Raw genomic sequence first — 25,652 nt, forward strand, 5'->3', positions numbered from 1 at the left:
CCTATTTTAAATTATTTCTGTTTAGTTGCATCCCTTTTCACAAGTTATTTATTAAAGCAATACAGATTGGTTTTACCCTACCATCTCTATCCTGCATCAAACCCTGCTGCCTCCATGCCTGCCCCACAAAAGCCCACCTGGAAACACTCTCAGGAAACACATGAGCCTGACTGTGTCTTTGGCAGGGTACCCTGCTCCCCAGCACAGGCAAAGGCTTTCTAAGCAACTTGAACACAATAAAGTAAAATACTCTGAATTGCAATTTTAAATTAGGTGACATTATTCTCAGATAACTTAAATTTATTTTTTTCCAAAAGTTATTTACAGATTTACAAGTATTTGTGTTGTATTTTACAAAAAGTTACATAAGGTCATTTTAAAAACATTTTTCTTTACAAAAGCTACATAAGCAACTACATGGAGGTGTTAAAAAGAACAGCTACGTTAGCTTTTAGGATATCACTAAATCCCTATCCTCAGAGCCAAAGCCAAGCTAAACAAAGTGCAAGGACAGCTGAAAGACCTGTTTGCAGCCTCCCTTTTGCTGCCAGCAGTGCTACTCCAAGCCCACGGCTGAAGGAACTACAGGGCTGGTAATCCTGGAGCCTGGGGGGTCCAGGGCTGGAGCCCAGGCCAGGAGGGGCTAAAGGGGAGGAGGGTGCAGTGCAGTGAGCTGCAAGTGAGGGCAGTTTGTCAAAGGATATTATTTCTATTTGCCTATGGAAAGAACAAGGATCTTGCATTCCAACAGAAGTTACTGTCAGTGACAAGAGTGGGTAGATTCACAAGGGTTCAAAAGTGCTCTGCAAAAAAATGAAGTTTAGGAACCAGCTCTGAAGGTTTGAGAAAGATGGTGACAAAATAAGGAAGAACCTCCCTGTGCAGCACAGCAAGGACGTGATCCCCAGCATTTAATCCCAGTCTTTCTAGGTGGTTTCTAGAGCTATGCAGTGGCTACACGTACAAGCTTGAGAGCATGACTTGCATGAAAATGATACAGAGACTTGTTCAAGGTTACAGACAATGTCAGAGAAGAGGTCTGTGCTGAACAGTGAAACACAGATACATCAAATTAATAGTTCACGTGAAAAATCATTCAGCAAAACACACCTTCCTTCAGGAAGTGCCCCGAGGCACTGTTTGTTCCCGGGCTGAGCACAGCTCCCCTCACAGCTGGGGCTGCACAGAGGAGCTGCCAGGGCAGGGATGCACCAAACCCTGCTACTGCAGAGAAGCAAACGGGCACACAGCATTTGGCAACAACTTCTCAGACCACTGCACTAATTGCCATACTTTCTTCCAGTACAATTTAAAACCAGCTATTGCATGGTTTCGCTTCACAACAGCCTAGCACAGGCACTGGATTAGGTTGGACTTGTGGCACATCAGCATGTGAGAGTATCACCTTTCTCCAGATCATCTTAACAACTGAAATATTCATCCAATACACATTAACACTGAATCTCCTGTATAAACTGCCCTGCTTCCTCCCAAAAAACTGCTAAGCCATTTGGTAGACCAACATACCTTCCGGGGTTCTTTTCTTTTTAGATGTGCATTTTCTACATTTTCTACATTTGTCCCATTGTCTCCTTTTGTTTCAAGAGGAAGCAGAGAAGTAACTCATCCTCAGTACCTTGAAATGGCAACTTCACACTGCTTACCTCAAAGTCTGGAAATACTGTGGCACATTCTTTAGTTGGTGTGGTGGTTTTGACAGGATGAGCTAAACAGCAGAATGGATAAATATCTTATGGCACGTTAGAAGAGCACCTCTGTATCAGTATTGCATGGCAGGAATCACAGACCCGGACTGGCTTTGGTGAAGAGGGCAGAGGCAGCTCATTGTCAGAACAGGCATTGCAGAAGATCTCCCCACAGTTCCTACAGTGATGCTAAATCACAGGCAGAAGAGTAAAAATTGAAATTTACAATGGAAATGTACTTGGTAATTGGATACCAACAATCAATACACACAGCACAATCCAAAATGTAATTCCTGACTCCTCCTTTGAGTCAGTCTGCAAAAGGTAATTGATCAATATCCCAAACTGTGATGCAATCCTACACAAATGGTGTTTGTCTAGGATTGCACCACAGACAGACACAAGGTCTTTCTAGACTTTTTTATATATACACACATATATGTGCTGAAGATTTCATTCAAACTCTGGACTAAGGATGTATTCTGCTGTAGAAAAATGCAGCATGACCAATGACATCTGAAACAGTGGATGCCTCTGTCAGGTACCTAATTGAGATGTAACATAAAAAGGTAAAGGAAACTTCCTGCACACATTAATAAAGCATGGAAATTAATGTCATATTTTAGTTTAAAATTACAAACTCATATTTTCTTACTCTAGTATATAAAAAAATGCCATAAAAAGACTTCTACACATGTCAAATTCTAAGTGTGCCAGAGCTGATAAGAGTTTGAGATAACAATTCCACAAAGTAGTTAAATAATTTTTAACTAAGTTGCTCTGTGGAACTTCCCTATGACATTGTTTCTTTTGAAGTCAGGGCCCAACTGCATTGTATGTATCAAAGAATTAGAAAAATATCTCAAAAATACCTCTGCTTTCACCTGATCATTGACATTTCATGCCACATCTCAAAGATAATTATTACCTACATCATACTTGTAATAATAATTACATAATACTTATAAACACATTGGGAGAAATTTTGTTAAAGTTTTACCTTCCTTTTGGAAAGTGAAAATTCCTTTTCACACAGCTTGCAATGAGTGGCTTCTTTGTCCTTCAACCAAACCTGGCCCTGGAGAAAAAATTATCATAATTGTATGTATCTGATGAAGTTAAACTGTGGGCTCCAGGGGACAAGACAAATCAAGAGCAGAACATTCCCTGCCTGAATGCTCAGTGCCCTGGGACCAGGGTAATGTCACAAAGACACTCTAGAGCAGCACAGGACTTTTCCAAAATACTGCAAAACCTCAGGGGACAAGACAGAGCAAAGGTGCAGAGAGAACATGCCTGAGGTGCCAAAGCTGGGCAGTGGCTCAGCTGGGAGAGCAGAAAGAATCCAAGCCTCCAAGTGAAGCCAATGTCCCTGTCCATCACATAAGAACAGTCCTCAAGATGCAGGGAAGCAAAAAAAAAAAACCCAGGACAGTGTCAAGAACTGTCAATTTCCTTTTGTTTAAACCACTTAATAAACCCAGAAGTCTGCTCAACTACTCCAGTCACTTTGACCTGGACTGCAGCAGTATGCCAGGTGACACAGGGTCTGCACAAAGGTCTGCACACCTTTGATCACCAGATGTGCACAGAATCTCTGCTCTCAAGTGCACTCTGCTGTCTTTGAGAAAGTCCCAAACCTGCTGACATTACACATCATATTTTATCAGCTTTGATGCTACAAGTTCACTTATTTCTTAGGATGATCAAATATTTATTGATCACTGAGAAGTACTATGCAGTTTAAGCTCAGCTGGCTTCACATTCTGTCCCAGATTCACTCTGTAAGTGATAGAAGAGTGTGTGTCATTGCAAGAAAAGGGCCAAAATGCACAGCTGTGCATCAAACAAGGAAAATCAAAGCAAATGCATTTTTTCCAGGAAGTTACAAGGGAGTGTGGTTCTCTCCCACTGGAGGAAATCATACAGTGAGTCTCTCTGGAGTAGTTGCTGTTGGAGAGAAGTCTTCTCATGCTTATGAAAGATTTCAAAAAGAACAGTTTAAAAAAATTTTATTTTCTCAAAATGCTACTGACCTGCAATGCCTTGTTTGCTTCTTTTATATCTTCTATTTTCAGCTTTGATCTAAGAAATAAGATAATGCTACTTCAAACTTCCATATGGTTCAGTTATGCTCTAGCAGCTTAAAAAGCTGGTTTAGGTACTTAAATTTTAAGGCAAGTCCTCTGAAGAAGAGTACAAGACCACATTATGTCACTTTGGAGGAAGCAGCCTCCCCACAACCATCCAGTGCCACCCCACTGAGAACTGGGTCACAGGAGACACACACAGAGCTATTCTACAGGGCATCAAAGGCCACATAAATCACAGCAGGCTAGAAGACAGAGATCATTAAATGAAGCTTCCCCACCATGCAGCAGAAAGGAGGGTGCTGCTTGCCAGGTGTCCCCTTCCATCCACCCTCAGAGCTGGCTCTGCCTGGGTGGGGTTCCTCTCCCTCCCAGGCTGTGCTCTGGGTTTGTGCTGAGCTCAGGCTGATAACACAGGGATGTTTTGCTGTTGTTGCTGAGCAGGGCTCACACAGAGCCAAGGCCTTTCCTGCTCCCCCCAGGGCCAGGCTGGGGAGGAGCCTGGGGCTGCTGGGGAGTGAGGGGACAGCCAGGACAGGGGACCCAGGGATATTCCACACCAGTGGCATGACACTCAGTATATAAAGTGGGGGAAAGAAGGAAGGAGGACATTTGGAGTGATGGAATTTTGCCTTCCCCAGGCACCATTCCACGTGATGGGCCCTGCTCTCCTGGGGGTTGTGGAACACCTGCCCAGCCATGGGAAGCTGTGAATTAATTCCTTGTTTTGCTTTGCTTGCATGTGTGGCTTTTCTTTTCTCTAGTAAACTGCCTTTATCTCAATCCTCAATGTGTTTTCCAGCTTCTGCTTTTCCAGTTTTCTCCCTGATCCCAGTGGTGGGGAAGTGAGTGAGCAGCTGTGTGGGGCTTGGTGTCTGGCTGGGGCTCAAGAAGAGCAGCACTGCCCTGCAGCCAGAGCTGTTACCTTCTCCCTGGGGCTCCTTGGGAATGCCAGAGCTGGCAAACCAGGCAACTGTTCCCCTGCAGAACAAAGCCTAATGCCCTTCAACCTGTTTTTGTTCAAACTGTTTTCTTTTGGATTTTCTGTTCAAAGCATTGTCATTACCCAGGAGCTCACAGCCACCCCACCAGCCAAAAGTAACAATTACCAGGCCTGACCTAACTAGACACATTGACTTCTCACAACTCTCTTCTCAAAATAATAATAATAATATTGCCATATACAGTCTAATATGCATTGCCACTGTCCCACTATTTTCCTTAATTCAAGTGTATATGACAAAAATAATATGTATAAGTCATCATGACTAATAAAATTACTCGCTCAGCTTGGATGCCAGTTCTTGGAGAGCAGCTTCTTGGTCCTCACATATGCTTTTCAGCTGCTTGTTCTTCTCCTGAAGTTTAAGGAACTCCTTAAAACAAAACAAACAAAATAAAATGAAGCCAAATTATTCTCAAATTGTGCTTGCCCTACTGCCTAGGAAGCTGCTCCTACTGAAGCTGATCTTGCTGAGAAAGCCAAGTGCATGAGTGATCCCTCACACTCCCTCCAAATCCAGCCTGAACAGCAGCTGCTCAGTAAATTCCCTCAGACCCCAAGAGATAAAGAAACATTTCTGCTTCTGTAGCCCACTGCAGGGAGAAAATAAACCTGAGTGATTGGAGATTAAACCTGGAAAATAAGCCTGGGTGACTGGAGAGGCCAGGAGCACAGAGAGCCACAGGTCCAGCCCCCAACAGAACTGAGAAGGGAAAGCAAGGATTTCATTTCCCCTTATCCAAAGTACTGAGTTCTGATCTGAGGACTAAATTGGGAGTAAAAAGCCCATTTTTTTCCTCATTCTATTTGTGAGAACACATTAACATAATCTTTCTTGTATATTTGCAGAAATTCTTTAAGATACCATGTCTAAGTCCATAAATAACATTGCAGTCCATTTCTAAATTACTAGTCAAAATTTGCTGCAGAATTTACTTTCTTAAGGGTAACTATTTCTTGGGTCTCTGTTCTCAGATGAGATACAGTCTCCTTTTCCTTCTGAAGATCATCCTCCAGGGTTTGCCGCCACTCTTTTTCTATCTTCAAATCTGTTTCCAGCTGAAGCCTAGAACAGGGAAAACAACAAAAATCACTGTGCACAGCAGTAACACTTCTGAAAACAAAACTGAGCTTATTTCTGGGTGCAATAGACTATTACCACAACAAACTATTAACTTACATGTTTTCTAAAACAGAAATAATGTGTCAATATAATGATATTTTAGGTATCAGAGTAATAAACAACTGTCATTTAGAAAATGTTTTTCAAATTAAGTTTATTTAAAGGACCAGGAGTATGGCACAATCTTGAAGAGGTGACCTTTGAAATAAATGAATAAGACTAAACCACAAAATTCTGAAGTATTTTTAAAACAAGCATAAGGCAAAGCCCCTTAACTTTATACAGCTTGTTTCTAAAATAAACCAAACCAACCAGCCACGGTGTCATTGGTGATGCAGACAATCACTGCAGGTATCCCTGATACCATAAAAGTTATTTAATTTTATACCCTGAGATGTGAATCTTCAATTTTAGACTAAAGTTTATGGCATTTTGAACAGAACTGAAAATAAAGAAGGAAGGACTTTAAATTACTATTTTTATTGAGCATTCTACACAGCTGAGGTTCAGCATAAACAGGGATACAGATTCTACTGGCTTAACTGAACTTCAGCTAAAGGAATTAGGGCTACTCTGACAGAAGACCCATTCTAGCTGGAATTTTACTATTGGTTTTATGGAAGACTTGGTGTTTAGAATGTTATGGGGTAGAAGCACACTGTTCAACCTTCTAGATCTAAACAGTGCCAACACAGGAAAAGAGGAAAAAAAATCTGAGAGTATTTATGCAAGGTCTTTTGATGGGAAACCTACATCCACATTAATTTTCCTGTTTTAAAACCAAACCCACTTTTAAAGGAAAGACTTACATTTTGGGACACTACCTCAGCATCTGGCTGGAAAAGAAGTGAACATGACCTGGAGGTTTCAGAACTGCAGAATTCTAAAGCTGGGGTCTGAACTGTTCTTTTGCCCAAATCTGCAGAGGTGACTGTGGTAGTAAAGTGAACATTTGTCATGACAGTTGAACAAATGGATTGAAAGTCAGAGTTCTGAGAGAGGCAGGGGAGGGCTAATAACTGGATTGGAAATCACTCATTTTTAAGCCCCAATCTTTGTGCCAAAGATTTCTTTCAATAACTGATGCTTTATCTTCCCAAAGAGAGAAAGCGCCTGTCCTTACAGGGATCTTCTAACATTATGTACTGATTTAAATTAGTACTGAAGGATGTAACAGGAGAAAGACAGAGGGGTGGCTTTTAAATTAGCTTTTAACTTTTATGACTCTACTGGATTTTCACTTTTTATTTCCTGTGCAGTAGTAGTTAAACCACTTCTACCTCATCCTTAAGCTGCATCAATCAAACTATTACTGTGCCATTTCTGGTTAAGTCTACACTACTCCATACTTGTGGGCTTTGTTCCAAGTGTGTTTTACCACTACTCCACTACATATTTTCCTCCACTTAGGATAATTTCTTCCTGAATTAAGTTGGCACTTTTAGCCAAGAAATAATGCTGGTTTTCCCCTTCCTTTCAAGCTGTATGTCATTTTAGAAGCACCCAAAGCCAGCTTGGCTTCCTTGGAATGACACATTTTCTTCTGCCTTGCCAGTACCTGACACGAAGATCTTTAGTATTTGCATTCTGTTCGAAACCATTTAACAACAAGCAGCCTGCATTAGGACAGAGGACATATTGCAAATGTAAAATGTTTACTGCCATGCCTTTTTCCAAACAGGAAATAAATACTCACAGCTGTTTCTCCTTCTGGGAGAATTCGTTCTGCAGGCTTTCAGATTTATTCACATATTCCTGCTTAAGTTTCTCATCCTCAGCCTCTGCCTCCATTTGAGCCTTCTCTGCTTGCTGCAATCTGGTGTAATTCAAATCAACTTTGGGTAAAACTGAAGCTAGAACTAGGGTGTAGAGGGTGAAGAAGACAAATAAAAGAAAAATGGGGAAATAGAAACATTTCTAAATAAAAACAAAGTTTGGGGGAAACTCACAAACTCAAACGAGAAATCCATACAATGCCTAGAGAACTTAGCTCCTGGGTTTGCATACAGCAAAAGAGTAATCACTGTAAGTAATAATTGTTTTATTTTATACTCATGAATAACAGGTGCCAAAGCATGATACATATTTTGGAATCAAAGCTTTTCTTTTTCCTTTAGCATATGTTCATGTGTTACTTCTGAAGCTTTTTTCCCCAAGTAAATTCTGTGAAAGTACCTGGCTTGCACTAATCACCCATTAAGACAGGGCAGAGCAGATGTTGTGCAAAAGCAGCTCAAAACAATTGAGGCATAAGGTTGCATACAGAGCACTACAATCAGACAGCAAAAAAACTTGACTAGCCTAATACAACAAAATACACCCTGACAGGTCCCACTACATTTACAGAACTACCTACATAATTTTTAATTTAAATAGTCTGTATTAAAAATAATGCATTCTTACACTGGTGAAAATAGCTCCATACTATAGACAAATCAAAATGATTAATCAAGAAATGAGGGATTGTTATTTGATTTAATCTTTTCTTTCTGAATTCCAGGTTTGTTCAGCTGACATTCCCCTTGGAATGCATTGGTTCACTGTGGTTCCTCTCTGGTGGGTATATTGTAACAGAAGTAAATGTACTAAGAGGGGACTTGTGCTATATCATGATTACACCTGCCTGGAGCATAGAGGAGCCTGTAAAATCCCAGTGAATGTCCCCACCTGACGCTCTGTGTTCTGCAAAACTGCCCCAAGGGCCTCTCAGGTAAGTGGTGTGAGAAATCAGTGAGATGGCTGACTTGTCACCTCCCAGCAGCTCCCTGAGCACAGAGGGACTCCCAGCTCCCAGTGTCAGCTAAAAAGAAGATGTGTCAGCAATATGTCTGCATTTGTGCTTCTGCTGATGAAGTTGCACCAGAGGGAGTTTCCAAAAGCTGCTGGTAAACAAGTGAACAAGGCTGGAATTAAACCACCTTATCAAGGGTGCACGATCTCACTCAACCACCCCAGGGGCCTGAAGAATGCTCCCAGTCACATCTGCAATGGTAGTGCAGAGGCCAAGCCTTGGGAAGGAAAATATTGAGAAAGAGCAGGTCCCTCCACGGTGCAGAAGCTGACTGAAGCTACACAAGACACCAACACCAAGAGCACATTAAACCCTTCCCTAAATCACAAAATCAACTGCAGAGCTGTTTCCACAAGCAAGGCAGAAAGGGAGCTTGCTACCCAAAAGCTGCAGCATCATCTCCAGCCCGGCACCAGGGCTGGCTGCACTGCTGAGATTCAGGCAGATGCTGAGCTGGCTGCAGCTTGCAGCTGGATTTGACATGCAGATCATTCTGTGGCAGACACTTGTTTGTGTAGGTAACACTGAGGTGGAAAAGGCTCCCATTCGTGCCATGGTCTTCCTGTTGTTCATTCACTGTTTCTGGTTTGGATTTTCTTTGAAGATGGAAGACAGTTATTTTTCAGTAGCCACCTCATGTTAAAGGCTCTTTCTGTCTCCAAATCAAGGAACAAGCTAATACACAACCATGCAGTAGAAACCCTTTCTGTACTACTGCATCCTGTCCCCACTTGTACAAACACATCCTCTTGTGCTGCAAAACTCTACAATCATTTTCCCAGCCAACATCCACTACAGACTTCAGAGCAAACATCAGGGAGTGTATTGAGGGCAGCCAGCAGCCTGAGCTCTTCCTGCAGTGCAGGCAAGCAGCAGCTCACAGCAGGAACAGGAGCTGCAAGAGCTGCCTAATGATGGGTGGAGGGAGGGAAAAGGGTTTGGGCACAAGCACGGTGTTGATCTCGGTGCAGACACAGCCAGGCAGATCCTCAGCTGACAAACAGGTTAGGCAGGTTCAGAGCTGGCCCTAACTAAATCCTGCTCACTGCTCCACCTCCAGGGCAGCCGTGCTAGCAGGAGTCACAGCTACACAATCTGCTGGAGCACTCTGTCTCTGCCTGGAGCCCCTCAGGAAGCAGGCTCCAAAGACTTTTTCACTTCACCAGAATGTTTCACCCCAGGACATCAGGGAGGTGGAACTTGAGCTGTCCCAGAGGCTGGCATCCCTCCACTGCACACACACAACACAGATGGTGGCACCACCCTCTTTCCTCACACCCATCCTCCTGAGGGAGCTCAGCTCCCTCCCTCCAGCTCCTGCCACTCTGCTCAAGAAAACACTGCTAGTTACAACCACAGAACCCAACAGAGAGCGTGCTTTTGGGGTAAATACAGCCTAAAAGTGAAAGGAATAAGCAGGGGAGAAGGGAAGTGTTAGCCAGAAGGGCTACTTTTTAAATCTCTTAGTACCAAAGAACCAGAAAAATCACTAATTAGAAACAAGTGTCATAAAAACTGTGCAGTCAAAATAAAGACATCTAACCTCTTAAAATAAAATTTGACAAATAAGTGATTCAATAGCATTAGAAAACTAGCTTACATTTGCTTAATAATAGTGCAGTAATTTACTTTTTTTTTCTTTTGTTGTTTTTTTTTTTAGGAGGGGTAAAGTGAGATCGGAGGGGATATTCTTTCAGAAAACAAACCAGAACCCAGCTACGATCAGTTACAGTGCAGGATTTCTAATACCACTTTCAAGTTTGAACTGGAAAATTCTGAAGTCCTATTTTATCAGCAATTATTCAACACAAGAGATCTGGAGGAGCTGTCAGAATGATATATCCTTGACAAGTTTATACTGGTGCTGAGCCTCATTGCTGGCACATTTGACGAATGACATTGCAATAGTCCTAGTTTGAGTTAACAGATCTTTGTCACTTCATGAATGCAGTGGACAAAAATCAAAGACAGATGAAGGCAGCAAAACAGTAAAAACAAAAATTGGGATAAAAGGATAAAAAGAAAAAGAAAAAAGAGGAAAAAAGGATGTCAATAAAAGAATATTCATGTCACTAATTTTTTTAATACATAAGCATGTTTTTCATAATCAGATTTAAATGAAAAAAAAGACATGTCAAACACCAACATGACAGGGCTTATGGATATGTTATATTTTACAATTAGAAAGATCAAGATCAATGATGCATATAAGGCTACTAAATCAAAACATGTGAACCACATCTTAGTATTATGCAGTACATGCAGTCTAACATAATGTAAATTTATATTCTGGAATTTTAGTCTTTCACTTTTCAACCTTTCAGTGTGAAAACTCATTAAGTCATTGAAAATAATGGCACTTCCAAAGCAATGGACAACAATTATAACAGCTTCAGCAACAACCAGTGACCCTTGAAGGCATTAATGTTTATATTAAGCATATGCTTAAGTATAAGCAAGGTTAATGCTTCAGTTTCTATTGCATTTCATTCAGGGGAGGAAAAACAGGCAATAAGGAATCAGAATTTTGAAACAACTGAAAGAATGACTTTTGATCTCAGTATAAAAACCTAGGACCAGAAGAAGGATGGCAGAGGAAGAAAACTGAAAGATTAAGTTTGTATTTAAAGTGAGTGTGTTTGTCAACAGGAAAAAAAAAATAGTCCAACAGCAAAGCACTAATTAGAAGTTTCAGGAAGGTTTGGTTTAAATGTTCTAGTTGAAAATTACATTGCAATGGCAACTGTGAGAATGCAGTAAGATGTAAGGGAGTGGAGTTGTGAATAAAGAGAAACAAAGATGAGGCTGTACCTTTGTTCCAGTTGTTTCATAGTTGCATTAATTTGATTGGTCTTATCCTCTAATCGACTAATTATTTCATTCTTTTCTTTCATAGCATCTTCAGAAACCTGTGTTACAAAAGAGGTCAAAACTGAAGTTTGTATAATTGCACCACTACCCTGTGGGGGCTTTTTTTCAGTGTCTAAAGGGGCACATGGTAAAAATCAAGTTTTGATTCTCTTTAAGGATTGCCTTCCAAAAACCCTTGAGGACAGTATGTAAAATATTATGCCTAGAAAATTTGTAGTTTTATACTCTGCAAGTGTAGATGCTATTTAACATTCAATAAGTATAAATGTTCCCCTTTGATTTCCTTCTTTAATTAATCACTGTAGAAGTCAAAGTTAAATTCCCTGACCAAGTAGCCCATTAGAACCTTACCAGTGAAGAGCAAAGAGCTTAGTCCAGAAAAACACCAAGGAACTCCTGCAAATCAACTCCCCCCAGATCCTAACACTGGAGAACATTCTCTTATTTTTCTCTCCAGCTCTATTTATATTTCTCATCCTCTGGTCCAGTTTCCTCACATCTGCAGATGGGAAAAGTAGAACCCTCTGTCCATCACTTTAATAATCTCTCCACAGCATCCTAATTTTTTTTCCCCTCATTCTGCCACAGATTCGATGGTTTCTTGTGCTGGTTTTCATAATTTACTCCCTAAATCAGTCATGTTTTGCATGGTATATGGCAATTTGTTAACTGCATTTGGGGTCCCTGAGATCCATATTCTCCCACAAAAGGCATTTTGTTGTTAAGAGATTTTCTTAATTTGTTGACAGATTTTAAAATAAACCCAAAACTGTAATCAGCTTTTTTCATTTAACATACCTTTGTCTTCCTTTCCCTACTTTGGAAGGTCAGGGCTTCTCCTCACTATGTGCCTACATTCTTCTGGTTTCTTTATACAACACAGGCCAAAAAACTGTCCTTGTTACAGTACACTATTACTGTCTCTATTTCACCAAGGATATAACTGGGCCATGATCTTATCCTCATGCTCTTTTCTCCCCTAAACCCAGTAAGTGACTGCCTTAAGAGCTTCTTTGTATGAAACCATGTTTACATAGGTAATGCTCCAAAATGTCAAGCTGACCTAAGAGGCACAAGGAAACCAAAACTCTGGGGAGCAGCAGCATCCAGCTGACCAGAATGGTAATAATGCATTTCTCTGTCTGTGATCCATTCAGCAGTCTAGCAGCAGATTGTCCCTTTACCTGCAGCTTTTGGTACATTTCCACATTAATTGCTTTGACTTCATCAAGCTGCTGCCGTAGGCCGATGAGGGTGTCCTGCTTCTCATGGATATCCTTCTCCAGCAGCTTCATGGCAAGCTCTATCTCATGTTTCATGCTAACTTGAACCACTAGCTCATTCTCCATATCCTATAAAACACAACACAGTGCAACACAAAGGATTTAGATAACTATGGAATTGTTTATTTCTGTTTTGAAACTCTAACAGAGCTGCAGCACCACCTATTTTACCACTTCAAAAATTCTGCCCCTCTTTACCTTTGCAAATTATCCATAAATGTGACACTCATATAATCACTCTGGGAGAAGACAACTCACATGACAAGAGATTACCCTGCCAATGTTGTACAGAGTTGCCCAAGTATTAATTACAAAACCAGAACCAATATATATGTATTTTCACAGGAAAGATTTAGCATAGATAGAGAGCATACAGTATTGCTAAAAGCTTACTTAAAAATTTATCCAAGAAAAATGTGTTTGTTTTTTTACCGTTCTTCAGCAACATTACTACAGAAATACTGATGCTCTGTGAAAACTCCCTTTTTATTATAGGCAGTTAGAGGAAAGGCTGCTGATATAAACAAAAGGCAGCAGCTAAAGCCCAGAGCAGCAGAAGTGCTGAGACAGTGAGTGCTGTGAGAGGGCAGGGCCGGAGCACCCACCTGGCGCAGCTGTGCCTCCTCGCGGAGCTGCCTGCGCGCCTCCGTGTACATCTCATCCAAGCCCTGCCTCGAGTGCTTGTAGGTCTGCAGCTCTGCCTCCACGTCCACCTTGGCTGCCTGCAAACGTACAGAGCTTCTGTCTTCCCTCCTCATAAGTTCTGCAGCTTGATGGCATGAATTGAATGTAGGCATGCAGTTGGTAGTAAGTGGGAGTGGGGCCGTGGCCAAGCCTCATCCCAAGGGGCACAGTTGGGAGAAGCAGGTGAGCAGCACTGACGGCAATGAGCCACGGAGTGCCCAGATGTGCTGACCAGCCAGGAAAGGGAACAGAGGGCACGCAGGTGCAAGGCAGGAACATGAGGGGTGTTAAAGGCTGGGCTAAGGAACAAGAAGGGCAGACACTTGCAGCCTTCTGAAAGTACATGGTGATACTCTGTGTGTTGCATCTGTCTCACCTGCAACATGTGCTGCCACAATTCAATGCTTGTGGGGAATGTGAAGAAAAACTTACAAGCACATCCTCCAAGCACAGGACAAACATGGAAAGAGCTGTTTCTGCTCTGTGGCCATTGGCTAAATAATGAGAACTGAGTAAAACCAGCAAAACATCTATACTGCAGTGCTGTCCTCCTTTGGGGTCACTTGAATACACTACACATGCATACGACTGTAAAACAATCTCGTGTCCTAGAATTTTAATTTACTTACGCCATTTAGAAAGCTCCACAGATTTAATAAGCTCTTTCCCTCATAAAAGTTGTTTCAGATTGGGAAAAGTTAAGCTTACTTGAAGCTGAGATGTACAAACTTTTGAACAAAAAATAACCACATTATCTTACAACATTAAAAGTGGTAAAAGTAACATACCTCTAGATGATGCTGTGTTTTCATTAAAATCAGAGTATTTTCACTCCTTAATTGATGGTTTTCTTCCTGAAGTTTAATTATATTGTTTTTTGCTATTGCTAACTGAAAAGAAACAAATTAAAAAAAACCCAAAAGCACTGTGACTACTTTTGAGAGTAGAAATAAAGGGAAAAATGTTCTGATTAATGCAAGACATTCTCTGCTCTATTCTCCCTGCCTGCCAAACAGAGGATTAACTGTTTTTAAAGAAAGCATGAAGCCCCTGGTTTTAATGAGTCACTTTCATTACACAGCAGCAGTGTGTTCAGGATACTTCACTGTTTCATGTTTGGTGAAGAACATGCTTTCTTTTTATTGCTCCATTATGACTTAAAGACCCTCAATTAATTATCTTTCCTCATCCTCAACTACTGCTTTCCACTTGGCTTCAAGTTCATCCAGTTTTCATTTTCTTTTTTGGGCATCTTAATATGTGATTTGGAGCAGCTTACATAAGAACGCCTCCCCCATATGAACAACAAACATATTTACAAAAGATGACATTTCATAACTGGGCCCTACAGTACCCAGCTTAATGTCAGAATTATAAACCAAAGGATCAAAATAGGTGTAGAGTTGGGCTGAAAGCTCATAAAGGAACCAGAATACTCTGAGAATTAACACTCAGAAAAGATGCTCTCACTCTGTCTGGATACATTACTCCCAGAGTGAGTTAGCTGTCCCTTCAGCAGCTGAATTTAGAGTTTTCAATTTTCTCCTTCATTAACTAAAAAATGTGTGCTCTATCTTATAAAGCTAAAAATATTGGAAACCAGTCACGCATCAAAGACAACCAGAAATATAGGCTATAAACACAAACCCAGAACCAGACAAGTCTGAAAGCTGTGTATAAGCATCCAGTAAAGAAGAAACAATCCTTTGGCTAAAGCTGAGGGCTGGAACAGAAATAGCTTGGTGAACTACTTTTTGTCTCTTTGTAGCAACTGGTGTCATCCATTCTAGACTAGTCATCTGCACAAATCAGACTGACAGCTGGCACTGAGAAAGGAATCTCTTCTAATTTTGTCCAAAGTTGAAAATTGCAAAGTTCTACAGAATTGATGTACTGATTCTAGAGGCTACCTGGCAAGCTGACTTCAAGTCCCTGCAGCTGCTGCCCTTCTTTAAGCCAAAAAAAGGTATCTGAATATATTATACTGAGCTCCCATAGCTTAAAATAATATAAGTATATTTAGAAGAACAGTCTTTCAGAGAAAACAATATGCTACACATTACTAAAATAAAAAGTACCTCTTCAATCAGCTTCGTGTTTGATTTCTCCAGTGAGTCAACTCTTGCATGTAGACTGCTAACTGTGCTACTGAAAGGGAAAAAGAAACAATGGTATTCAAGATTACATCAAAACTCCTTCAACCAAGCTCAAATCTTTAATGCAAGGTACAGTGATTAATGGTTAAGAGTTGTGAGGTCTGTTCCCATTACTGGAAGTTTTCCTAAATATAAGAAAATTACTCTCCTTTGTTGAACATTTGTATGCTTCTTTCCAATTCCCAATGTCACCCCTGTCACTTAAACTCCTGTTCGGCCAGAACTTCCCATGCATTCTCCCTTTCCTTTATCCTCACAACCATGTTGCATCCAAAAGATAAATGAGTTCCCCCTATAGAACAAAACCATTCTCCAGATTCTCTTCCTCCAAAACACATTTCTTTCATAAAATCATTTGTTTCTCAGCATTTTTTGAGATTTCTCCTCACACTATCTCTTTCTTGATGTTTCTTGACTTCATTTAGGAGTCTCACCAGAGTTTTATTGCCTTTTATTACTCTGTTGCTTTTTATAGTATCAAACTACATCTAGGCCTTTTCTTAACCTGATTGCCTATTTCTGCAGGAAGCACCTTTTTTCAGGCTGCACTTCACACACAGGGAAACACATAACCTATTCTGTAACACCATTTACTTTTTCACATATTTCTCTGTGGTGTCCTCAGAAGTTGCCAGTTCATCAGTAACAGCAGGGCAGAGAGATTAATACATTTTAGGATGTCTAAACACAAACAGCTGAACTGAAATAAAATAGGAGAGTTGCTGAATGACTGATCTGACAGGAATTTCTGTGCATAAACCAGAGTACAAGAACACACAGAAGCTCACCTGGACAATGACATGGCACAAACACCACTGCCCTTAATTGTAATAGCTCCTTTCTCCTCCTTGACTTTCATTTTGCTCATATTTGATGTGCTCAGCTTTTCTGTGCTGTTGAAGGTTTCTGCTCAGTGACACCATTTCAAAGCAGAATACCCTTACTCCAACAGGAGCCTTAGAGTAACCAATGATCCAGATTACCAGCATTAAAAATTTAAAAAGATGATTACATTTCAAAATGGAGCTAGATCAGCTGTTCTACAGATTCTACAGAAGCTCTTTCTGGCTTTGTTGTTTGTTTTGGTTTGTTGGGGTTTTTAGCTTTTTAGCCCTTCAGACTTTACTTTTGTACAATAGTCTTCAGAGAATTTAAACCTGTTCTTCTGTTTGCACAGCAACAAACACAGTGGTGGACTAGATTTGTCCCACCCAGCAAAGAGGAAAATGCTGCTTTCCTGAAAATTATTTCAATGGGAACCTCAACCTACCACATATAAGTAGCTTCTAGCAAGCAGTGAGCTTATTCCGTTTAAATACTAGACATTAAAGCCACAAACTAAAATATTCTGCAAGGCAAAGAAATAAAACCATATGGATTCACCAGAAAACTCAAAACCACTTCTGGCAAACTGTTAAATGGAACAAAGTTAGAATCCAGACCAAGCTTTTCCTTCTAGTGAACTTATGAATCATGAGGACCTTCACAGCTCTGGCCTGTTGGTTTTGTGTTTCTTTGAAGAATAACTGTCCAAAAGCATGAAAACTGTCACTGAGCTCTCCAGGAGAATGTCTTTTCCTACTTCACTAAATCTTCAGTCTAAACATGGAGAATTTGCAGTTTTTTCTCTGAAGTTCTCTCACAAAGCTGTGGTACAAAAGGCACTTACCTGTAGGCCTGGCCTGACACCCATACTTCAAAGTAATACTTACTTCAGTTGCCTGTTTAGTTCCTCAACATAATTCTTTTGGTCCAATATTGCAGCAATCTGTATATCTCTAAAGCAAGCACAAAATAAAATTAACAAAATTATGTACTAAACCATGAACTGAAAATATACATGTTTATCATATGCACATGTCCATCTCAACTGTGTTTTTAAGAATAAAGGAAGCAACTTCATCTCATACTCATGAAGGTAACAACACACACGTTGTATCAGTGAGACACAAAAAAATCCAATGTTTTTACTGCAAACAATTTCTCTACATGAAACATAACAGTCTGAGAAGGTTAAGGATGTTTATTTACTCTGCCATAACTCTGGTTCTTTGAAACTCTGACCAAATACCAAGGTCTTCAAGGCGTGCAGGTTCCTCTTCACAAGCCTGCTTGGAGGCAGGAGGTGATGCTGCTGAGGTTTGCTTCAGACTGCAAATATTCCCCCAGCTAACTAATAACACGGAACAACACACTGGGGCATTCTTCTCAGGATGAGAACATTTCATTTTCAGGGAACCTCACCTAGGCCCCAGCCAAGAAATCATTTGTTAACATAGAAAAGAGGAGGTATTTTGTGAGGACATACCTTTCTTTACCCCCAATGTCATCATCACTCTTCAAATACACAGAGAAATCAATCACCCCAACCTAGGGGAGAGCAAAGGTATCATTTCATCTCATGCAAATAAGTGCTGCTGACACTTACAGCCTTGTATTTATGCAATTGATAAAACCTCAGTTACAGCATTTTTAAGGTTCATCCAGTTTCATCCAGAAGCTGAAAAACCTGAACTATAACACTTTAAACAAGATTTTACTGCTGCATAAACACATTTCACCACTGAGTAGCATTTTGTCAACATACCAAAACTATGCTCCTGGCTGTGGCTGCCATAAAGGTTCAGAAGTTTGCCTTTCTGCTCAATAAAACCTGCTACTTCTGGCTTCTCTGACAAGGTGCCTTCTTTATACTACTCTTCAAAACCAGAATTATTCTAGACATGTTACAAATGCCAAACTCGGACACACTACAACCAGAATCTCATCTGCACAGCCACTAGTACCTTCTCAAATTGAGTTCTCTCTCATGCAGCAAGGCCACCCAGTGATAACAGAGCTATAGCTAGCAACAGATTTTGTGGTCTGTAATACACATATTTAATTCTCAACACTAAGAGCAAGTTGATAAGTTTTTCATTGACAGGCCTGTCAATGTTATATATTCTTTTACACAAGATCAGTGCCTGAAACTAATATTACACAGTAACTAGAACAAACAACTGAGGACAAGTTAACCACGGGTTTCAAAAGCACACACACACAATTCACTGTAACTTCTCTTTCCCAGAGGAGCTATTTTTTCATCAAATATATGAATATAGTAACAACCACTTAAGCTACTATGATTTCTTTCCACAAAGAAGCTGAAAAAAACCAATCAGGGCTGAACACAGTCTACATTTATTTACAAATACCTGTGCATCTGCTTTTAAACAGAATCTGTTAATGTTTTCTTGGAAAAGATCAGGGTTAAAAGTCAAAGCCCATTCAAAGCAGAAAGAATTCCAGGTTTTGCTTTGCAGAATCATGGTCACCCTCCTAAGAGGTCATAAGGGAGTGTTGGTTTCAGGTCTCTGTATCACTTCTGTGATGTTCCAGAACAGCAATAAACGAACCAAGCAGGGTGAACTGATCATGGAACTATACTTATCCCACAGAAGAAAAGGATGGGTCACACAAGTCAGATGGAAAGAACTCCATTTGAGGACAAAGCACAAACCTTCACCCTTGCACTCTGACCATTATCTCCATTCAAAGGTCTGGCCCCGCTGATAGTGAGGTTAAGGCAACAGCCCCACAGACCCAGGAGCTGGATCATCACACCCTGAACAGTCCCAGGTAGGATTTCTAACCAGTCACCACTCCAAAGTAACAGAATCCACAAACAAAAGTACAGAAAACTCTCACGGATTGCATGTACATTCCTTTACCTGCATGGACTTACTTGTGAATCCAGGTCTTCTCCCTTCACACACAGGTTGGCATCGATCACATTCAGCCCAACTAACAGCCCAACAATCACTGCTCCTTCCTCCTCCATCATGAGTGCATGATACTCATAAAACTCACTGTGTGAAGGAGAAAATTGCATCTTACTGGTACATTAATTCGATATACATCCAATAAATTAATCAGAAGTGACATACACATCTAAATCTTATCTTATTGTAGCCTTACTACAGCATCTGTAAAGATGAACTGGCCCTGCCCATACTTTCACCCCATAAATATTTAAAACTTCAAAGTGCATGGTTAGTCTCAGAGGCTATTAAAAACAAGGATGCTGCCTTAGGCTCTAGATGGCTGGGACACTGTGGGGAGGGAACAAGACATATTTTGAATTTTAAACAAAACAAAACAACAAAAGAAAAAAAAAGCCAAAAAAAAAGCAATGCAAAGGAAGAATGGCAAAAGAATTACCTTTTGTTAAAACAACAAACAAAAAACCCCCTGGAATTTAGTGCATACATGCTTGAAATTCAAGGAACCAAGGAAGAGATTAAATGGATAAAAGAGAAACTTAAAGGGCTGAAAAGCTAAAAAGGTTTTTAAAATATTGTCATAGTTTTGCACCAAAACTACTACAAATATAAATACTTCACTGAACAAGAGAATACAAGCACTTTCTTCTGTGTGTACTTTTAAAATAAAATTTTAGATTCTATGTAACAAACTGTCTTTTCACTGGAAAAGTCCATAGCTGCTGAACACCAACGACATCCTTACATACCAGTGTTAGCTATGCACAAAGTCAGTCTTAAAAATATGTATAGCTTATAAAACTGAAATGAAGAAACATTTGTGCTTTAATGACTCCATCAGACAGAAGAAGTTATACCAGAAGAGAACAATGCCAGTGTTAGAACTGTGAAAGCAAAGCCCAAAGCAAGAGCCCTCCTTCCAATGCAGCTCAGTGGAAACCACACACATGGTAGGGATGAAGTCACCTCCTCCCAGAGCACAGCGGGGGAATGCAGGATTATTTTTTAGGAGACTAAACCTCTGAAAATAAGTTGCAAACAAAATCCAGTGAATTGCTCACCTGAGGAGGTCCCTCTGAATGATTAAACAGCGAAGATAATCAGCCATTTTCTTCTGCATCAGCGCCAACCGCAGCCAGGCCCGGGCACGGCCCAGCGGCGTCCTGAAACAAAGATCATGAGGACAAACAGCCCCAAATTAACAACATATTGATTAAATCATGCTCTTTAACACCTTATCAGTCTACTGGTGGAGCAATTGGTGTTTCTGAAGGGGTACTTTAAACTATTAGTTGAGCACCACCTCATATGTGGAAAGCCATAATGTTTAAGCTTTGACTCCAAGCTTTGGGATAACAGAAAGACTTTCAACTACTCGGCTGAGCTTGGGAGCAGAGCCAGGAAAAACAAGAGTATAGACTGCACGAGAGCCTGATAGTCATGAAAGTCCTGTTTTCTGCTGAAGTAAAATGCTTACAACAGTAGAGACTCCTTTCTGCAATTTGGTTGTTAAGAGTTCAGGGGAATTGCAAGAAAATGAACCAAATTCCCATCACAAGCCACCACGGCAGCTTCCCTTCCCAATCCTACTCTGTCTCTGCCTTTAATTGCAACTTCAGTGCTATCTTAGGAAGAAAATGCCAAAAAAGATAAAAAAATTACCTATGTAACTGGCAAACACTAATATCCAGCAAATTACACCTTCCTCTTCTAGTGCTTGCATACTTACAAATGGTAAGACATCAATGAAAAAGAAAACCCCCTCACAAGCTGTGTTAGGATAGGAAGAGAGTAACACACCTGGCAAGGTTATTACTTCCTCTGGATTGCTACAAGAGTAAATAATAATTTACATGCCTATGTGCTTTAGATAAGGTCTAAAGCTATAAATTAGAACCCTTGTGCTGCCATACATCAGTCAGTGCAACCAAGCCCTTTTGGAATATCATGGATGGCCAAGTGTATAGCTAAATACAAAAGCAGAGTGCACTGGAATGGGAAGAGAATAAATTTACAACTGAGTAGGACCGTGCAGGCAAGAATCTCAAAAGCTGCCTAATTCTTTCCTCTTTGGTATGTCACCTTGTGGTTTGATACCACCTTTGCTGACTGCACTCACCAATGTTTGCTGCAGTTCTAGACTGCAGAGTGACTGATACAACCTGCTCCTTTTTGCATTTTTATCCACCTCCCATTCACCTGTGCACTCCCCCAACATCAGGTGCTAGCTGTTCAAAGGCTTGTTTGATGCCAAATGAAATCATGAGACACCTGCAGATTCTCAATCAGGTCCTTTATTTTCCTGCTGCATTTTAACAATACTACTTACTTAAGGCCAGGCAAATCTCTGACACTTGCTGCTATTTCCTCAGCTTCTGGATATAATTTTTCCACAAGTTCCAGAGGACCCCAGATGGTTTTATTGTAACTGAGAAAGGATTTTCTTACTATGAAAAGAAAAATCAAGTAACTGAATTAATTTAAATCACTGCAGTATCTTCCTTCATAATATCTGGTGTGTGAAAGTGTTGAGTCCAGAGTTCCAGATAACTCTTAACTGAGACACTGGTCAGCTCACCAGTATCCAAAGCCAACTTCCTTTACTGTGAATATAAAATTGATATGCTAGAAAAAATAACATAGAAAGGATGTCCAGCTAAAAATATACACTACAAACATACATGCAGTTGGTAAACCCTGGACCTCATACAACAAATGCTGTACAAAAGGACAAGGTGGTAAATGTGGAAATACATGTGGTGAATAATTAATTACACTATTCATTATAAAAGGTGCCCATTTACATTTTTTTTTCAATTCTTTATGCAATGTTACATTTTTTGTCTACTTCCAGAAAGAAAGGAAGAAAAATGGCATGTTTAGGATGAGAAATATGCAGCTAGACCAATATCCACACCTTTCAGGCCATGCTTCAGGCAGTGCTCCATGACAACAAAGAACTGCTGCAAAGGTGGGTAGTCAGAATCCAGAGTGCGCCCAAAGCTCAAGGCTGATTCAATGAGTCCTTTGATACTCAGTTTAGCCATGTTTAATAAATTTGCTCTTTCTACAGCTGTAGGGTCCTTTACAGCTAAGACAACAGAGAAAAAAATGTTATGGTTCAAGTTTTAAGAGTGACACAAAGAAATAAAGTGCTTCATGTCCACCTTGTTAAAAGGAAAACTTACCTTAACCTAATAAACCTAATAAACTTAGCAGAACAAATTCAGTAGGTGCTGAATAGAGAAGCATCCAATCCAGAGCACATTCTCAGTGTTTCAACAGGTGAATGAAAACCCCAGTCTGGGAATGTCAGTTCTTAGGTACCATGCTGTCCCAGCAGGTCTCAGAAGCAGCCAAGCCCCTGCAGTTAGCACAGCACCTCTGCTGCATGGCTGCAACCACTGCCACGGTGCCAAAGCAGCCTTCCTGCTAATTTATGGATTTATTTGGTGTATTACAGCCTACCTACAGAAGCAGACATCATACTTTTTATATATAATCACTTTCCACTGTAGCTTTAATTGCACAGTCACACAAACACAAGCCTTCCTCCTCAGGCTGTTCAGAGTCTCTGCCACTAAACCAGGAACATTTTCTGGAAAGTACTACACACTGAAAATTCAGTTTCTCACTTAGCCACAAAGTATTTTCTAAACAAAAAATCTTAAGAATTAAAGGTTTTGCTTTAACTTGAAGCTTTTGGTAAACTTTACAAGTATATACTGCAAAAATACATCTGGGGATTAAATCTCATCAGTAAAAAATCCACAGCTTTTTACAATCATCTTAGTTTGACAGAACAGACAAGGCTCCTCTTCTTAGAAACCCTGCTCCTGAGAACAGAGTGCTCAGGAAATTCTTAAGCTTATTTTCATTTATAATGAAGCAATTCAAACATTCAGACCAGAGCCTATTTTCTCAGAGACACAACAAGCCTCTGTTTATTCATTATCATCAAAGTAACCTGGGAAAAAAACAAGAGTTGATGATTTACTGCTTAATTAAATCCAATAAGTGAAGTAAAAAACCAAACTTTTTAAAAGACATTGAGACACAAATGTCAAAATATCTAGAAAGACTTGCAGCTGAGAAAAAAAAAAGTGAGCCTGCTCCTTTGCAAATCTGACTATTGGTATCTGATACAGACTGTATCTGTCTGCACGTCAGAAAACACAAAGAACCCAAATCATCATAACAGATGGGCATTTTCTCAGTTCCTCAACAGCAATGAAATGACTTATCTCATTTCCTGCAGACTTCAGGTATTTAGGGATTGGATATTAGAAACCCTGAAAACTACGTTCTAATTTTCTGTTTCCCTAGCTGCCTGCCAAATACCCAGCTACCCTGAAACATAACCTATCTCTGCTTTCTAGGAAAAATAACGACTGGGATTATGTACATGAAACAGCCTTAAAATCTGCTTTTATAGTTGCCCAGAACTTCAACAGAAAACCCCAGGAGACATTAGAAACAATAAGATAATGAGAGACAGGGATCTGGCAAAACTGTACGCAGTCAGCAGGCAGAGCTCACTGCTTTGTCTGTTCCTGCTCAGCTGCTGGGCACTGAGCAGCTCCACCAGCAGCAGCACCAGCACGGCATCCCTGGGACAGGTGGAGGCTGGCAACAGCAGCAGCCTTCCTGCCGGCAGAGCACACATCCTGCTCTTTCACCAGCCTTGCTACTGACAGTATGAAATACAAGTGTCAGAGGAGGAAACGCCTTGCTCAATGCAGACTGCAGGTGGGTAGCTCTCCCTTGCTACACATCCTGTCTATTTCCCCAAAGGCATCATGAAAATTCCTTTGTCAGGTGACCTCATTCTGACTTCTGGAGCTGATCCTCCTCACACAGACTTCTATGTCTGCTGTCCTTTTAATTACCATCCCTCTCCTGCTCCTTCTGAAGCGAAATGCATCTTAGGTCTGTTTTAAAGTGCGGTCTACCTGCATGTTTTTCTTCACCCGCTTCTTAAAAATATAAATGGCGAACAATTTTTTTTTTTAAATTTAAAATCAATATTTAGAATTTAATATCGCACGTGTAATCATAAATCTCAGCTGCCGCTCGAGTGCCGCTCTCACAGAGAGCAGAACAGGGGTATGAGAGAGGGCAGAACAAGCTCTGCAGGGCTCTGCTCCCCGAAGCAGCAGCAGCCGAACAGCATCGCCGGCATCCCCGGCTCGGAGCGGCGAGCCTCGGCCCGTGAGGCGGCACGGGCACCGAGCAGCGCCGCTCGGCCCGGGGGCTGCGGGCGCCGTCCCCGCGGCAGCGCCCGCCTCTCCCCGCCCGCACCCGGGGCACCGCCCGCACCGCGGCCCCGCTCCCGCCGGGACGCTCCCTGCCCGCGGCCCGCGGCCCCCGCCCAGCGCGGCCCCGCAGCCCCGCTCACCCATGGCTGGAGAGGAGGAGCCGCCGCCGCGGCCGCTCCCTCAGGGCCCGCCGCTCCTCCCGCCCTCGGCCCGCGCCGCGCGGCGCCCCCGGCGGCGGGAGGACCCGCCCCTGTCGCGACAGCCCCGGGCACCGCCCCGCCCCTGTCGCGACAGCCCCCGCCCCCAGCATCACCCACAGGGATGGGCAAGAGGGCCAGGGCAGCCTCGGGCAGCAGCTAAGCACAATCAGGCAGCACCAACTTGAGGTTTCTCCACCCTTCTGCTGTGACATGAAGCTTCAATCCCTAGCATTTATTCCACATAATAATTCTGTATCAGAATGAATAATATTATTCTAGAAAAATCTGTGAGTGTAGTACCCTCAAAGGTAATGTGCTGGGGGAACCAAAACCAGTATTTAATTTAAAAATAAATAAATAAATGTTACATTTTAAAAAATGTAAATTTTGGGGGTTTAATTTTAAAAAGCCCATGAATGTGAATCTGGCTAGAAAAGAGCCAAAACTCACTGAGCACATTTGTCACATCCAGATGGGATCTCAGCTGATGCTCACTGCACCCTAAGCACCACAATATGCTTTGCTTAATAATTATTCTTTCCTCTCACCTTCCTGGGCAAGGCTAACCAGCAACCTGTAAAATAAAAAGGTGTTCTTTACCTTGGCCAGCTTTAGAGACTGCACGAAACAGCACAGAGGGTGTGCAAGGAAGGAGCAAGGCACAAGGGCAACACAGGGACAGAATACAGCCCATGGTGACAGGGACACTTCTAATAGCCACCA

At 41.3% G+C, this 25,652-nt stretch overlaps 1 protein-coding gene across 8 annotated transcripts in view; it reads right to left on the reverse strand.

Moving 5' to 3' along the window:
• The window catches only part of RUFY2 (RUN and FYVE domain containing 2), a 28,327-nt gene extending 3,312 nt beyond the window's left edge, over positions 1-25,015 (reverse strand). The window contains exons 1-18 of one of the 8 annotated variants that reach the window (XR_010366991.1): positions 24,870-25,015; positions 22,389-22,562; positions 21,801-21,918; positions 20,533-20,634; positions 19,435-19,558; positions 18,016-18,077; positions 17,420-17,485; positions 15,630-15,699; positions 14,340-14,441; positions 13,473-13,589; positions 12,769-12,936; positions 11,525-11,622; positions 7,619-7,738; positions 5,736-5,865; positions 5,078-5,172; positions 3,743-3,791; positions 2,707-2,784; positions 1,665-1,895 (exon numbers count right to left, since the gene is read on the reverse strand). Coding sequence is in view for 6 of the 8 variants with exons in the window: in XM_064429697.1 (XP_064285767.1) it covers positions 1,752-1,895; positions 2,707-2,784; positions 3,743-3,791; positions 5,078-5,172; positions 5,736-5,865; positions 7,619-7,738; positions 11,525-11,622; positions 12,769-12,936; positions 13,473-13,589; positions 14,340-14,441; positions 15,630-15,699; positions 17,420-17,485; positions 18,016-18,077; positions 19,435-19,558; positions 20,533-20,634; positions 21,801-21,918; positions 22,389-22,562; positions 24,870-24,873 (1,821 nt within the window). In the remaining 2 variants the exon portion in view is untranslated. Of the gene's footprint in view, positions 1-262; positions 1,896-2,706; positions 2,785-3,742; positions 3,792-5,077; positions 5,173-5,735; positions 5,866-7,618; positions 7,739-7,946; positions 10,651-11,524; positions 11,623-12,768; positions 12,937-13,472; positions 13,590-14,339; positions 14,442-15,629; positions 15,700-17,419; positions 17,486-18,015; positions 18,078-19,434; positions 19,559-20,532; positions 20,635-21,590; positions 21,638-21,800; positions 21,919-22,388; positions 22,563-22,659; positions 24,328-24,869 lie in introns of those variants that run through there. The other 7 variants (XM_064429698.1, XM_064429697.1, XM_064429699.1 and 4 more) reach the window with 7 other exon arrangements.
• Positions 25,016-25,652: the final 637 nt, after the last annotated feature.

The sequence above is a fragment of the Passer domesticus genome, chromosome 8 (genome assembly GCF_036417665.1).
Source record: "Passer domesticus isolate bPasDom1 chromosome 8, bPasDom1.hap1, whole genome shotgun sequence".
In the NCBI taxonomy this organism is placed as follows: Eukaryota; Metazoa; Chordata; class Aves; order Passeriformes; family Passeridae; genus Passer; species Passer domesticus.